The 16737-nt window shown below is 38.5% G+C and overlaps 1 protein-coding gene across 3 annotated transcripts in view; it reads left to right on the top strand.

The window, feature by feature from the left end:
• Window positions 1-8127, top strand: part of asxl2 (ASXL transcriptional regulator 2) — a 32442-nt gene extending 24315 nt beyond the window's left edge. For 2 of the 3 annotated variants that reach the window (XM_038299543.1, XM_038299545.1), the window contains 6 exons: window positions 701-760; window positions 1241-1401; window positions 1636-1732; window positions 1912-2017; window positions 5098-5818; window positions 6146-8127. In XM_038299543.1, the coding sequence (XP_038155471.1) occupies window positions 701-760; window positions 1241-1401; window positions 1636-1732; window positions 1912-2017; window positions 5098-5818; window positions 6146-7864 (2864 nt within the window). In that variant the 3' untranslated portion in view covers window positions 7865-8127. The remainder of the gene's footprint in view (window positions 1-700; window positions 761-1240; window positions 1402-1635; window positions 1733-1911; window positions 2018-5097; window positions 5819-6145) is intronic. The other variant, XM_038299544.1, reaches the window with a different exon arrangement.
• Window positions 8128-16737: the final 8610 nt, after the last annotated feature.

Below are 16737 nucleotides of genomic sequence, written 5' to 3'. Positions count from 1 at the left end.
GGTGTCAAATTCTAAATGTATTGTTGCTTGCAGGCTCGGTTCTTACAATAAAAGATGATATTGATGCATCTTAGTCTCACTGCAGAGTTTGGCTTAAAATAAATGACATATTGATTGAGGTTTAGCTTGTTATTAAATTCAAAGCTAGGCCTACATTTAAATTTATGCCGAGCATACTATAATATACTATTTATCTATGTCACCATGACATTAGTAGGTTTGATTCAGGAATTGCATAGTGTTAAATATGCATTTAGGGATTCAAGCTAGTTCGGTTAGCCCTGATATCTGCAGCCTGAAGAATAAATAAGATCATTTGTGAATGAAAATGTTTAAGCAGAATGGTTTGCAGTATAAAACTAACACCAGTGGAAATATGATTCTGAACAAGCACAATTTAACCTAAAATTACATCAAATATATACATTAGTCCTTGATGTGTGTCTCAGGGATATATCTAGTGATGTCCAGATTGTATTGAGGCTTGTGTCTCTGGTATATCGCAGTCCTCCAGCCAAACCCACTGTGGAGGCTAAGAGACACAGCTAGGCCTCCAAATTTATAATTTTGGAAACATGGACTTTAAAAAGTCCTTGAATTCAATTTTATCAAAGGTTTTTAAACCCTGACGTATTTACCATTTTTTACCATTAATTTGTCCTGCAAATTCACCAAGTTTTTCTATGTTCTGTCCAAGCAGATTTGTGCCACCCTGTTGTGCCCAGAAAAGTCCCCCAAAGGTCTGGTCGTCTCAGTGCAGGTGGGTCAAACAGGAGGTAGTGTTAGATTGTTGTTGATTTTGTTGTTTTTTTAGGTTTAGGAACCACTGAACTGGTTCAATAGTCTATCAGTTATAACCCAACTGTAATAATTTTGGTGCTGTTGAAGACATTTTCTACAAACTGTAGAAGCCATATGATCAAAACAGATTTATATTTGGGTCTCTAACCTCTTGTAAATATAATAGATCAGAGGACAGAATCTGTCTGATGGCTGTAAAAAGTTAAATTGTACTTTTTAATAATCTGAAATAATCTTATACCTTTAAATAAACAAAAGCACCAAACTAAATCAAACTCTTGCTTTAGTAAATGTTTACAGTAATTATTCATTTTAGACTTATAAAGTTTCTGCATTAATAGGAAAACAATACAACTTTGGTTGATTTAGAAAATACCCCTGAAATTCTGCTTTGTTGGAATCCTCTTGTCTCACATCCATTTCCTGTTTTGTGTTAAAGGGCAAATAAAGCGTACAAAGTGTAAAATAGACGTGGAGACGCCAGACTCCATTTTGGTAAACACCAACCTGAGAGCACTCATCAACAAGCACACCTTCTCAGTGCTGCCTCCCGACTGCCAGCAGAAGTTGGTCAAACTCCTGCCTGAAGTCGACCGACAGGTGGATTTTACATTATATATCCACTTTATACCTCTGTAGCATGAAAATAACTGATAGCACAAAGTGTAGAGATGAAACACATCTGTTTTCCTTGTTATTGATTCAAATGAAAGAGTGCAGCAGTCTTATATAAGGTAGAAGTTTTGGTCAAAGCTCTGAATCTACTTCAATCTGCAGTCAGCGTTCCAACGCAGTGATGGTGATTAGTCATCACATTGTGCCTTTTCACTGCAGGTTTGCTTGGACGGCCTTCTGAAGGTCACCAGCTCTGCTTTAAACAATGAATTCTTTGCATCGGCAGCACAGTCTTGGAAGGAGAGGCTGGCTGAAGGTTAGTTGCTTGGCTCCCAGGTGATATCAGCATTCATTCTTATATAAAGACAAATTCTGTCTCCAAGGTGAACTTGTGCTTTTTTATATATATATATATATATATATATATATATATATATATATATATTTTTTTTTTTTATGAAATAAAAGAAAACAACTAACCTTCTCCTTTTGCAGGGGAATTCACACCTGAGCTGCAGCTCCGCATGCGCCAGGAAATTGAGAAGGAAAAGAAAGTTGAGCACTGGAAGGAGGCTTTCTTTGAAAATTATTATGGGGAAAAGTACGTTCTCTAACATTTATATTGCTCATATTTAGACAATTATCAAATCCAATGTGGATTTGATTGTTTGGGGAATGTCTGTTTTTTAATGAGTTCCAACCAAGATTCTTTCCTTCACACAAACGCTACATTCAGATTGCACAAGTTAAGTTCTGACGCGCAGCTGAAGCATCCTTGCGGCACGGTCTAGAACTGGGTCTGATGTTTGTTGGGCGGAGCTACATTATCCTTTCTTCACCGATAACAATGGCGGATCAAATCAAAAGAGTCGCTTGGCATATTTTAATGAATAACGCTACGTTACGTACGTAGCAAGGACTGGAAGCAGCAAAAATGCCTCTGCTGCTTCATTTTTATGCTTGTCCACATTAAGGTCAGACATCCAGTAAAGTGTCCAGATGCGTCTGATGCTTCTGCTCCTCGTGTGTTCAGTGGCAGAGAGCAGCTGTTATAAGCTGGTAAAAAGTAGTTTTAATATATTTTTAAGTGAGAAAGTCCATCTGAAAACTTCACCTGTGTTGTCTGTGAATCAAGATTACGATCCTGCCTTCAAATATCATTCCGCTGTCGGGGCCGCTCAGACCCCTGTACACCGGCAGAGCGCTGTCTCTGGAAATTCCGTTCAACGCCAGCCTCTGGCCCAAACTTTAAGCAGGAGAATTCTAAATCGAGCATATTTTGCCAGCAGGTTTTGACATTTTAAGTTAATTTAGGCGTTATTAAACTGTTTCAGGGGAGTGCTCATAGCAAACTGCATCAGCAGCCAGTCCCTAGATCAGCTTCTCTGACTGGTTCATGTAGCATGCTGAGCAGCAAAACTTAAAATTTTTCCAACTCTAGCAGCTGCTGCTTTTGCAGCTCGCCGCACATGTAGGATGCTCAGAAACTCATGATGCGCTGCTCATGTCACTCAAAACGCGCTGCCGGACCTTTTGCTGCGCCTTGATGCGCATCAACCATTGACTTTGCATGTAAACTAGCTGCTTCTCCTGCCTCTAGCGCGTGAGGTCTGAATGTAGCATGATGAAAATCATTTAAGAAAAGTAACGGCAGATGCCAATTCATTATCTAATACTGGACTTCTTGAAGCACCAATTTGTATGTAAAGCACCAAATAATCATTCAAGCTATTTCTATCAGTGTACAATAGACCTCTTAGTGGCTTTAAAGTTGAAAGCGCTTTAAATCGTCTCTCTTTACCTCAGTAGCAGGCATGGATCACATGCTCATATTTAGGGTAAAAATAGGCTTTTATTATTGGTACACACTGCCTGTGAGCTGGTTGGAAAAAAAACTGACCAGTTTGGTTATTTGCAGGTTGTAGTTTTTCCTTTCAGATTAAAAGCAGGAGTAATATCTTTCACAATAAGAGCCTAAACTGACATAACCAGCACCAGCTGTTGGGCTGATCATTTATACTTATTTTTGTGTAGGTCAGAGTGCCTGTTGATGATAATTTCTTTTGTTTGTCATAGCATTTGTACATTACAGAAGAGTTAGACCTCTTTATTTACTTATACCCCTTTCTCTCTTGCCGGAAAACCTGTTTAAACCCGGTAATAATTGGCTTTTAGTGGCAGTGGGAACAACTCACTGACTGACCCTGTCTACCAGGGTCAAACGACTCGGCAAGCGACCTGCGTTACAATCATTTCAGCTCTGATCAGCATGCTGTGGGAACACCGGAACCGGGTTGACGTTCTGAATTATGTGATACTATTAAACGCTACGTGTGGACGTCGGCACACTGCGCCAGCCATGTCTGATCTAACAAACCGAAACGACTGTTTACATTCCTTAAACATGGCGCAGCGCCTGTAGAAGGGATTCGGGCAGATAAAAGACCGACGATATAATGCACACTTACTATGCCCTGGCTTTCTTAAATGTTGCTCTCGATTGTTTACTTTCCTCATTTTCTGTCACATCGGTTACATGATCAACCCTAACACAGCGGGATGGTGTCAGCAGACATATAGCAGTGGGGAGACGGATGCCGTGCGTCTTGCCAGCGAGGGGTTATACACAGTTTTTGGGAAAGGAAGCAAAATAGTGATTGGGTCGACCCATTGATTGAAACACATGCTTTCAGTGGGAAAGAGGCTTTACATAGATGACTGTATGAAGTATGAAGCTTTTGCTTCACAGACTTAAGCAATAGTTGAACTCTGACTCGAGAGCAGCAGCTGCTCTGCTCTCTAACTGCAGATTTGTTAACATCACTGATTGGCTTAATTCATCACAGCAGCTGGTGACTTTTATGACTTTGTACATTTATTACATTTTCATAATCATAATCTGATTTTTTAAAAATGATTCTTCAACATTATTTGACGGAACAAGCAGTGGCAATACTGAGTATTTATAGTTTCAGCATCGGACTCAGAGAAGTCCAGAAGTGTTATACTGAAAACAAAAACACAGGAAACGTGAGTCATGAAGTCCTCGCTTGAAGTCGAGCTGCTTATCAAACAAGAAACCAGAGTGAATAAATGAGAGAGCAGAGCAAACAGCAGAGGCTGCAGACACACTCTGTTATTTGAATTTACGAAAAGAATTTTAAGGAAATTGTTACCAAAGGTTCGCCTCATGCTGAGGAACAATTAATTACAAGTTGGTAATGATCCAGATTATGAGTGAATTTTAGCTATAGGGTAAAGTCACAATATGGGACAAAATTTGCTGCTTTGTGTTCTGTGCTCTACGAGCGCTTTTCTTACTTTTTTGTGTCTTTTTTTTCTTTTCAAAACATTTTTTTGTTGGTCTTCTGTAGTATTCAAATGTTCAGATTTAACCATTTTTTTTATTAGCTATAAGCCATAATTATTAAATTATACAGAAATGAGCTGTTGAAATGTACCCCTCTTGAATTTTCCAAGATGTTCCTGTATTTGTTTTTATGTTTATCTGAAGAATTGCAGTTTTTGTCACTATAAACTTGACAGCCTAAATAGATTCTAGAGGGTAAAACGTTTTTTTTTTTTTTTTTTACGTCAGTAGTAACGTCACACATCTGAGCATTTGTAATTGAAAGTTGGAGCAGATATATTTACATTTTTCTCTTCTCTCCTCCTGCACAGTTCAGGCCTTAGCTACGAAGAATCCAAAGAGCTGATAAAGCCTGAAGTGAAAAAGGAGCCCGTCAGACGCCGGTCTCCTGTTTGTCAGACGAAGCCGTCTGCTCAGGCTGTGGAGGACAAAAAGAGCATGAGGGACTGCATCAAGACTGATGCTACAGATAAAGACAAGAAACCAACTGAGAAATCACTGGAACCTTCAAAGGAGCTCCCCAAACTTAAAGAGTCCACTCCTACCACAGAGCCCATGAAGACACGGCGGTCCCTTTATGCAGAGGATCGAAAGTCGACCACGGTTCAACAGGCTGCAATGACGACGGCCATAAAAACACCAGAAGCTGAGAGTCCAACTGAACCAAGTGCAGCAAGTACGCTTAGTGAAGAGCAGCACCAAGAGGAAAAGGAAGAGAAGAAAGCCGAGCTCCCTGAGAAACCTGTGGAGAAAAGCCCCCCACTCAAAGCTACTTCACATGTAAAGGATGATCAGCCTGTTACTGTGGATAAACCAGCCGTGGATGACCAAGAGGCGTCCTCAGAGCCCGGCTCAGACGCCCTGAAGAGAAAAACACTTTACGAGACAGAAGGAGAAGTGACACCCGAGAAAAGACCTCGTCTGTCTTCCGTTTCCTCCGTGTCCTCAGTCTCCTCTCCATCTCCATCAGGATCATCCATATCCAGCCCTGCCACGCCATCTCCAACAAGTCAGAGGGTCCCACCTCTCAAGGTGAGAATGAATCGTCTCCATTTAATTAATGTTTCTGATCCACCCTCATTTGTCACTTACTTCTCTATAGATGATGACAGACTCTATCCTTTTAATCTAACTGAACCTGAGCTGTAGAAGGATGCAGTTTAATCATTTACCAAGTATTTCATTATTACAAAAAACACGTGAAACATGAAATGTATTGTCTGTAGTAGCACTGTAGCTTGGGTTGTGGTGATATTCCCCAGAGGTTTTCTTCTCATTTAATTTACTTGAAGAGGTACGTTTTTTTTTTTTCAGCCTGGAAGACAAATGAAACATATCTCTCCTTTCACCCTCTTTCAGATCCCAGTGTCACGAATTCTTCCCAGCCCGGGCCGTACAGGACCTCGCACTTTGGCTGACTATAAAGCCAAAATGCTTGCCCATAAACAGAGAGCAGCCGCCGCCGCACTTTCATCTGCGTCAAAGGGGCCGGTGCCAGGCCCCGGGCCAGGGGGAGGTAGCAGTAGTGATCAGAGGCAGCCATCACCCAGCCTCAGCCCAACCTCCCCACAGGCACACACCAGGTTACCGGCCACCAGCAGTAGCAGCATCCCATCTGGTGTGCTTTCTCCTCCGCTCAGCTCAACTCAGTCACAGACGCCTCTCTCAAAAACAGCTGATGAGAGGCGCGGTAGCCATTTTGCCGGTACAGTCTTTACAGGGCCACCAAGCATCCAAAGGAGTTCAGATGCTTCAACAGAACATTCATCTTTTCTGGCTGTGAAGGATAAAGAAGCCCCACAAAGTACTGCATCCCTAACCAGAACTAGTTCTTGCATTCCTGCAAACAATCCCCTTGTGACTCAGTTGCTGCAAGGAAAAGAAGTCCCACTGGATCAGATCCTCCCTAAACCCCTATCCAAGGTGAGGGGGTCAAACCCGGCTTCTGAAAATAAGGGGAAAACTTCTCATTTTGCTGATCCTAGAGGAGATAGGCAGATTCCTCCACAAACCAATCCATCTGGGCGAGGCCTATTGGAATACACCAAACACCACAGGGAGCTTCCTGATAAGGAGACCCAAGAGCAGATCCTGCAGACTCTAATGCAGAGGAAAGCTCAACAACAGACCCAGCCCTCTGGAGGTGCAGCGCCAAAGCCCACCCAGCATAAATTCCAGCATATGATGCACGCAGAGGAGTGTCGGGGTCAGTCCAGGGTTTTGGTTGGCTTTCTGGGCCAAAGGAAGATTCCCAGGCCTGCCATGACCGGGCATTACCTGCTCAATGTGTCCACATATGGCAGAGGATCAGAGAGCAAGAAACTGCAGCTTTCAGTCTGTCCCAAGAACTCTGTGTCTGGTTTAAAAAGGGAGAACGCAGAAAGAAAGGAGACGGGTAAAAACGAGGAACCCGTCAAAGATTTCACGTCCATTATTAGGGTAAAAACTGAGCAGCAGGGATGTTCAGTTACCAGGTCCAACGACGCAACACGGCTTCAGCATTGCTCCAGCGTCAAAACCGAGCCTGGATCCGAAAACAATGGAGCTGGTGGCGACAACAGCAAAGCCAAAGACACCAGCCCTTTTTCTCCGTCACACCGAAGTCACCTCGAACTCTGCAATAGCAATCAAGGAAACTCTGAGCCATATCTTACTCCCATGGACCCAAGTCACCAGCCGCCGACTGCCTTCCAGAGAACGCTTGACAATCAGGATTCAGCTGTAGCCTCCGGCTACGGCGGCACTATCAGCATGTCTGTACCTCACACTCTGAACCACAACACTGCGGGCTCGTCCACGTCCTCATCGGAGGTGGACGGCGGGGGAATCTGTGGGAGTGTCATGTCATTCTCAGTGACTGTCACCACGATACCCGCCGGTCACACGTTAGACCACGGCAATCAGGCTGAGCCCTCACAGGAGCAGTCATTTATCCAGGGCTCCAACATGGAGGACGTCCAGTCTAAATGCTACTGCCGACTGAAGGCAATGATCATGTGCAAAGGTTGTGGAGCCTTCTGCCATGATGACTGCATTGGCCCTTCTAAGCTGTGTGTGTCATGTTTAGTGGTACAGTAATATGAACTTAACAATAACAAAGTAATGTAATGGTTTCATTAGGCATGGGCCGGTATGAACAACAGGACCCTTTTCAGATGGGATCAACCATTAAATGGCTGTTATTAGCCTTCATTGCTCCCATGGAACGACCTCTGGCTGCACCTCCTCTACTAGGCCTGAAACTATTTTAACGGATTAATCGAGTATTGAAAGAATCGGCAACTAATTTAGTAATCAATCGTTAAATGGCGTATAAAGACTGTAAAACATGTCTTTAGCTGACAGAAAACTACTCAGAGCAGTAATTGTATCAAATTTTATAAAAATATGTAAAACATTTTGCAGTTAGGATAGAAAAAAAAACATTTTTAACACAGTTAACGATTTTATTTCAATAATCATTAATCACGATTAATCTGATTCATTGTTTCAGCCCTACTTTAGACCTCTAATATTGGCTCATTTCAATTCTTTTTTAAATATAATTTGGTCTCCATAAAAGTATGCCCTAACATCTGCATCTTATCCACTTTAACGTCCCTTTAAGGGGGACAACACACATTAGACTGACCAGAACCCGAGCTGTTGCACTGAGGTGCAACCAAACAACAGATCGCCTACCTTTAGCCTCCGTTATATTTACCCCAAACGCTTTAACATTTTAAATGAAACTTTACTGAGTGCCGTGTCATTGATTGGTGGAAAGATGCTTTTGTTGGTTATAACAAGAGTATTGTTGAAACATTTTATTTGGCCAAAAACGGAATTGTTTCCCTAACCTAAGGAGCCAGAGGGCATGAAAATAATATTTAAAATTTTACAGCCAAGAATGTCTGCTTTATTTCTATGAGAAAAGCATTTTTTAAGAGGAAAAAATAAAATACTGCCTTAATATGTGGTCCAGGGATACTCTGATCACTCCAGCAATTTATCTGATATCTCATCACCCTGGGAACATTTTAACCAGTAATACAGATTAATAACTTTTGGTTTACCGTGATACCGGCTACCGGCCCATGCCTAAATCTTTTATGTTGTTGAGGCACAAAAAATGGCATCTGATTATTTAGAGTTTAGTACAAAATATGGTGGTAATTATGATAAAATCTGCAACAGCCACAGTTTGATCACTGTTGAAAGAGCAAAACTTGACACTGGATGCTCTGGTTTTTTCTTCCACATCTGTTTGTGGAGATGCCAATCGATTTTCAGTGAGTTTAGTCTGTCAGATATGTGGGAAACCTCACATTCAACAATGTTTGCACTCGGCTAGATTAGTTTATATTTTTATAAAACACATGTATAGTTTTTAAAAGGAGAGAAAACAAATGTTGCTATTTTTAGGACTTCATGACTGTTCTGTGTTGAGACTGAACTGTTTTTTTTTTATTGATGGGTTAATTGGGGTTAATGGGAAGAAAAGGGCACCAGAGAAAATCATGGTTTTTACAGAACCTCCTCCTTGCACTGCAAAAATGATCTGAAATTAAGTAAAAATGTCTTAAATCAAGTGTATTTACCCTTAATTTGAGCAGGCAAATAAGATAGTTTGCCAATGGATTGAGTATTTTTACACTTAAAATAAGTCAATTAGATAATATGCACTTGAAATAAGACAATGCAATTGATTTTTCTTATTTCAAATGTAAATTGTCTTGTTCCATTGGCAAAGTGTCTCATTTACCTCCCCAATTCAGGATAAAACACTGCAAAAATGATCTAGAAATAAGTAAAAAGTTCTTAAATTAAGTGTATTTACCCTTAATTTGAGTAGGTGAATTAGATAGTTTGCCAATGGAATGAGTATTTTTACTCTTAAAATAAGATAATTACATAATATGCACTTGAAATAAGACAATGCAATTGTTTTTTTTTTATTATTTTAAGTGTAAATTGTCTTGTTCCATTGGCAAGATGTTTCTTTTACCTCCTCAATTCAAGAACAAATACACTTATTTTAAGAAAAAATGACTTATATAGATTTAGATTTTTTGCAGTGAATGCATTTATTTTAAGAAAGAAATTACTTATTTAGATTTACATTTTTTCAGTGAGAATCCATGCATGTTTGGAAGGAAAGTTATATTTCTTTGTAAAGAAAAAAGGTACATTTTAATAGAGCACACTGATATTTTTAAAACTTTTATTAAAAATCTGTCCATTTGGATTGCACATAATGGCATCAAGCCAAGGCACCTAAAAGTTGTAACTCAGAATGGCACTTAAAATCAAACAATTTAACTAAAAGTCCTTTTTTTATTTTCCAATATCACAGAAAAGTCTTATGTCAACTACTACTGTTTAAAGCCACGTTTTCTCTCCCTAAAACTGTTTTTTTTTTTTTAAGTGTCCCATAAATTGGGATTTTCTATCCTGATACATTTGTATAAATCGGTGAGCTGTGGCTGAAAATGAAAAGAAAAACACTCAAGATAAAGGGAGAAAACAAAGACGTTTATTTCAGTGTAAATATTAGATGTAGGTAATTATTAATCTATTTGTGCAGCACACCTTGTTAAAGTAAATCCAACTATTTTGATAGATATTAGAATTTGACAATGGAAAGCAAAATCAAGTGATTGTAGATTTTTTTTTTAAATCTGGGGGTACATCAAGTCAGACATTTATAAATAAATTTCAGAAAATGACTACGGAAATTTTCCATTTTAAGGCGGTATGAGGGAATGTAAGCCTAATTATCACCTTTTTCATGTATAATAATTTACATTTTAGTGAAGACACAATGTAAGCGCTTACATTACCCCATATTAACTTGCAAAATCGTCAGTGCGAAGTTAACTCTGACCTTTATTTCTAGGAGAGAAAAAAATGTAAAATATTTTATAACCTTTAGGATGGGGGAAATTTTCCATTTTTATAGCCGTTATTTACAAGGTAAAAAGCCAAAGCCACCTTAATAAATAAGAATAAGAAGTTGTTTATAATCTCAAACTTGTTAATCAAAGTAATATATTTTAATTAATATATTTTAATATAAAAAAATTATTTGCTATTTTTTTTTTTTGGGACAAATCAACAGGGTATTTACTATAGTAATATATTGGCTGTCCGTTTTTCCTATCATTTTGTGTAGACAGGACAGACCACTAATGATTTTTTTTATATTAAATGGCCCAGGTATATCGAAAATTGTGTGAAGCAACCTTTTTCAGTCAATCCATTTGTCTAAATTGTTCTGAAAAGATGCAGATGTGCATCCTTTGTCTACAATTGTCATTACTTTTTTTTTTTCACAAACTAGAGTGATCTAAAATTTTAATTTAATCAATTTTAGCCATTTTTTTTGTGTTTTTTTCACCTTGGTGGTCATTTCTGGTAAGTTTGGGTCAGCATAGTTGGAGAATAAAATGTTTTAGTTAGTTATTCTTTAATATATTCTGGAATATGCCGTTTTTTCCGGCTGAACAGAATCAGGCTGCATCTAAAGTTGAATATAGCGACTGGAACGCACTTCAGGAAAGGCAGCTGAAATTCCTGTTAACAAAGACTGAAACCTGCAATAGACGGTAATCTTTATTATTACTAAACTTGCCTATTTGTGTACATTAAGATGAGTGGTTAATCGATAAATTACTGGGTTGAGGTTAATGGGTGAAATCAGCGTTTTTTTTCGAATGTCACATTTGTCACTAGTTTCATTTGTTACACGTGTCTGTTTCATTCTGTGTCCAGTAAAACTCCAGTGAATGTAACATGGTAATCTGCACTTGTAAGCAAAATGTATTTTAAAGTTATAATCTATTATAAATAAATAATTATAATATGTACTTTTCTTTTTGTTTCACTTTTGAAAAGTTTTGTGATAATGATGGAATTTAAACGCTGAAGTTGAAAGGGATTTTCTGGATGCATTAAGGTGTAAAACTGAACATGAGTTTTTGCTTTTTGAAAATCCTTGGAAATTTTTGAATGTCCTTTTTTTTTATTTAGCCATATTGGCTAATTTTGCCCTCAATGGAAAAATATGTGAGTTTAGTGAAAGCAACCCATTTAAACACTGAAAAGTATGAAAACTATAAGAGAGGAAATCTGGTTATTTAGGCAGCTTTTTCCACATTTGGAGTGTCAAAAGAAAAGCCCTGATCTTTAAGATTCTCCCTAGATTTTGGATCAAGCCACAGATGCTGTTCAGCTGCTTAGAGAAACATAATACTGAAATGAGTCAGAGAAGGGGCAAAGCCGTTAACGCATTTCAGAACCAAGAGAATCCTTTTAAAAATCTATTATTTGGCAGGTAAACAGCCAGAGAAGAGAAGAGAGCATAGCTGATATGAACAGTATAAAAGACCTGAAGAAGCAGTTTCTAAACGAAAGACCCTTAGCAAAGTAAATTGTTATTTATCATAAACACTTTATCTTAGGTAATAATCATGCACTGCATGATTTAAATCTAAAGTATTTTTTTTTTTTAATAAGTGCATTTTTCGTTGAATTGATGAGGTAAGTGAGACACTTTGCCATTTGAAATAAGAAAAAACTATTGCGTTGTCTTATTTCAAGTGCATATTATCTAATTATCTTGTTTTAACTGTAAAAATACTCATTCCATTGGCAAACTATCTTATTTACCTGCTCAAATTAAGGATAAATACACTTGATATAAGAAATTTCTACTTATTTTCAGATAGTTTTTGCAGTTTGACTTTTTTGAATTTGGCAATTGGATTAAATAAAACAGATTTCTGCGAAACACTAACCTACCCTTATGAGCTCAAACTTAAATTTAGGCTTACATTAAGATTTGCAGCCTGTTTCAAACATGGCCTTAGATCACCAAGGTTTGAATGACCTTATATGTTAGTGTTAGACATGAGAGAAATAACCTCTTTTTTCCCTATTTAAGCTAAGGAAATTCATGGCCATCCACACATTTAAAGTCCCCTTAAATGAGGCTAAATGGAGACTAGGCAGTTTATCTTTACTGTGGGCAGCTCCTACATTTAACTTTGAGATCAGACCAGTTTTTGGGGGAAATTTTTAGGGGAAAAGCAGATCGCAAAAATTTCAGTATAGAAATAGTTTTAGTTGTCAGGACCCATGAAGCCACTTGGTGGGATCACAGCTAAAAATGCTGTAGAATTTTGTGGCGTTTTCTCCAGTAAAGAGCTTATGAAAATACTATATTTTTTTCTTTTAATAGGTACAAGTGAGTAAGATATGTGCACATTTCCAAATGACACTCTACCACAATCGCTTTTCCATACATTTTAAATTAATTTCAAGGTTCTCAATTGTTTTGTTTGTATTTTAAGATAACGTTTTAGTCTCATACCCCATCCCTGACCCCTCTTTATATTTACTCTGATTATTCATACCTCATATCAGAAGTTCTAAATAGTCTTGAGGAAACCTTAAAGAGAGTGGGGGGCCAGTTGGGGCATTAACTCATCATTAAATGTATAAAAAGAGCCATAAAACTGCTCATGGATCTGAAGACTCTCACCTCGCAGATGAACATTTGGATCCTATCTCAACACATCTGTAATTAAAGCTGCAACACCTTCATTTCAATATCATTATTAAAATAAATCTGCAAATAAAATAAAAAAATCCATATGTCAGTTACAGTTTCTATGCCATAGAATATTTTCATCTAAAACTGATTTGGTGTTATTTCTTCAGTGCAGGGGGGCAGGCACTGGTTAATGTCCAGAACCGCTCATCTTTAAAGAGGTATACGTATGTTTCACTTGTTTTATTTATTTTTATGATCTTCAGTTGTAAACTAAGAAAATATCAGTCTAAAACAAAAAGCAGCTGATGGTTTAAAGCCTGAGGTGGTTTCTGGTAATCGAATAAAATGTTGATTGATGGGCGGTTCTAGACAGGGGCCAACGGGGGCCACTGCCCACGTAGAACTGGTCCTGGCCCCTATTATGGCCTCTATACTGGAAACATCCACTGAAAAATGGAAATGTAAGTAAGACAGAAAAAAATGTATTTTGCCTTTGATTTGAGGAGGTAAGTTAGACAATTTACCAATGGAATGAGATCATTTACATCTGAAATAAGAAATACAATAACAAAAGTAACTTATTTCAAATACGTTAAAAGAGTTATTGCATTTAATCGTCTTATGTTAAGAGCAGAGATACATGTTCCTTTGGCAGATCATCTTATCTCAAATTAAGGGAAAATTCAATTATTTAAGAAATCTTACCTTTTTGATCAGTTTTTGCAGCATAATATGAAATAAATTTCTCATAATGGTTATGGCTGCCAGACAAGACTGTAACTGATTCGTACATTAGACAGATCTAATATACAGTCTGCTCAGTTATTTAGAAACTCTACCTTTAAACTAGCCTACAGTCAGATTAGGATTAGATAACTGGATTGGATCATTGGTTTTGTTTTGATCAGGATTTTTCGCCTTTTAGATTAGGGATGTCCAACTTTATGGATCAATTTATAAACTAAATATGCACTCCTGTCCTGTTCTTTTGTGTGTGTTTCTGTTTTTTAAACTTTTACTTCTGTGGCCAAATGAAAACATCACTGCCTCCCATTGGCGTTTTTAGAACATTTGGGGGGGGTGCGCTGAAGCACCCATAAATTGAACCATAGCACACCTAAAATAAGGATTGGTTTTTTTATATATATTGTTTGCTATTTTTAAACTTTTTATATATTATTTAAAAAGTATACATACTCTCTCATTAAAGATGGAAAAATCAGCTGCCATTGAAATAGCAGAAATTCAATGAAAATAGGGCCATTAATTTTGAATTGTGGTTCAACAGAAATATTAATAAAAAACAAACAAACAAGCAAAAAAAAAAAAAAAAAAAAAACAGGTAAACCAACAAGATGGAGCTTCTAAACTAAAATGTTGAGGGAATCACTGCAATCAAGTGTTTTCGTAAATTTTCAGTCAGATTTCTACTTCTATTGATGGTTTGTTGGTGAAACATTCATGAGCAGACAAGAGAGAAAGGTGCTCATTACCTGGGACTGTTTTTTTTAAATTGTTATTTTTAAAATCACAATTCAAATCAATATTTCAATTTAACAAATCATAATTTTGTATGTTTTTATTTCTACTGTATATTTCTTTTTTAGGTCTAAATTTTCAAGCACAACTGTACACTCACCGGCCACTTTATTAGGTACCCCATCCTAGTAACGGGTTGGACCCCCTTTTGCCTTCAGAACTGCCTCAATTCTTGGTGGCATAGATTCAACAAGGTGCTGGAAGCATTCCTCAGGGAGTTTGGTCCATATTGACATGATGGCATCACACAGTTGCCGCAGATTTGTCGGCTGCACATCCATGATGCGAATCTCCCGTTCCACCACATCCCAAAGATGCTCTATTGGATTGAGATCTGGTGACTGTGGATGCCATTTGAGTACAGTGAACTCATTGTCATGTTCAAGAAACCAGTCTGAGATGATCCCAGCTTTATGACATGGCGCATTATCCTGCTGAAAGTAGCCATCAGAAGTTGGGTACATTGTGCTCATAAAGGGATGGACATGGTCAGCAACAATACTCAGGTAGGCTGTGGAGTTGCAACGATGCTCAATTGGTACCAAGGGGCCCAAATAGCGCCAAGAAAATATTCCCCACACCATGACACCACCACCACCAGCCTGAACCGTTGATACAAGGCAGGATGGATCCATGCTTTCATGTTGTAGACGCCAAATTCTGACCCTACCATCCGAATGTCGCAGCAGAAATCGAGACTCATCAGACCAGGCAACGTTTTTCCAATCTTCTATTGTCCAATTTCGATGAGCTTGTGCAAATTGTAGCCTCAGTTTCCTGTTCTTAGCTGAAAGGAGTGGCACCCGGTGTGGTCTTCTGCTGCTGTAGCCCATCTGCCTCAAAGTTCCACATACTGTGCGTTCAGAGATGCTCTTCTGCCCACCTTGGTTGTAACGGGTGGTTATTTGAGTCACTGTTGCCCTTCTATCAGATCGAACCAGTCTGGCCATTCTCCTCTGACCTCTGGCATCAACAAGGCATTTCCGCCCACAGAACTGCCGCTCACTGGATGTTTTTTTCTTTTTCGGACCATTCTCTGTAAACCCTAGAGATGGTTGTGCGTGAAAATCCCAGTAGATCAGCAGTTTCTGAAATACTCAGACCAGCCCTTCTGGCACCAACAATCATGCCACGTTCAAAGTCACTCAAATCACCTTTCTTCCCCATACTGATGCTCGGTTTGAACTGCAGGAGATTGTCTTGACCATGTCTACATGCCTAAATGCACTGAGTTGCCGCCATGTGATTGGCTGCTTAGAAATTAAGTGTTAAAGAGCAGTTGGACAGGTGTACCTAATAAAGTGGCCGGTGAGTGTATATATTTACCTTGTTAAAAACAATCCATTTTAGGATTGTAAATCCAAAGACTCAGAGGTTTACAATGGGAATGAGAGGAGCAGGCTTGGACTGGGAACGATTTTCGGGCACCGGCCCACTCCCACATGCAAAATATCCCAACATGAATTCGCCAAATATAAGAGGAACATCATAGTTTGGTTTAAAGAAAGCATTTTGGTTTTATTATTATTTAGTTTGTTGCAAGTATTTTATAAATAGGATTTTACAGTTTGAAGAAATAGAAAATTACATCAAATGCCAACCATCACAAGGATGTGCATGGCAAGAAAGGGCTATATATACTGCATGCATTATTTAAGTGCTTAACATTGTATTACTTTTTTAGCTCCTTGAGTTATTTACTGTCTCAGGTAGGTGCTTTGACCAGAGAGTAAGTGATTTAAGGAGGGCCGGTCCTCGCATGCTGAAATTAGGACTGACCGGTATCACAGATTACCAGTCCGAGCCTAGAGAGGAGCAAGGTGTGAGGTCAGGAAAAGCCAGCTGAGTTACCATACTGCTTGTCCAAAAAGACAAA

This window comes from Cyprinodon tularosa, unplaced genomic scaffold (assembly GCF_016077235.1).
Source record: "Cyprinodon tularosa strain WSP-4 unplaced genomic scaffold, ASM1607723v1 ctg430, whole genome shotgun sequence".
Classification (NCBI taxonomy): domain Eukaryota; kingdom Metazoa; phylum Chordata; class Actinopteri; order Cyprinodontiformes; family Cyprinodontidae; genus Cyprinodon; species Cyprinodon tularosa.
This window is presented reverse-complemented; position numbering and strand designations above follow the sequence as displayed.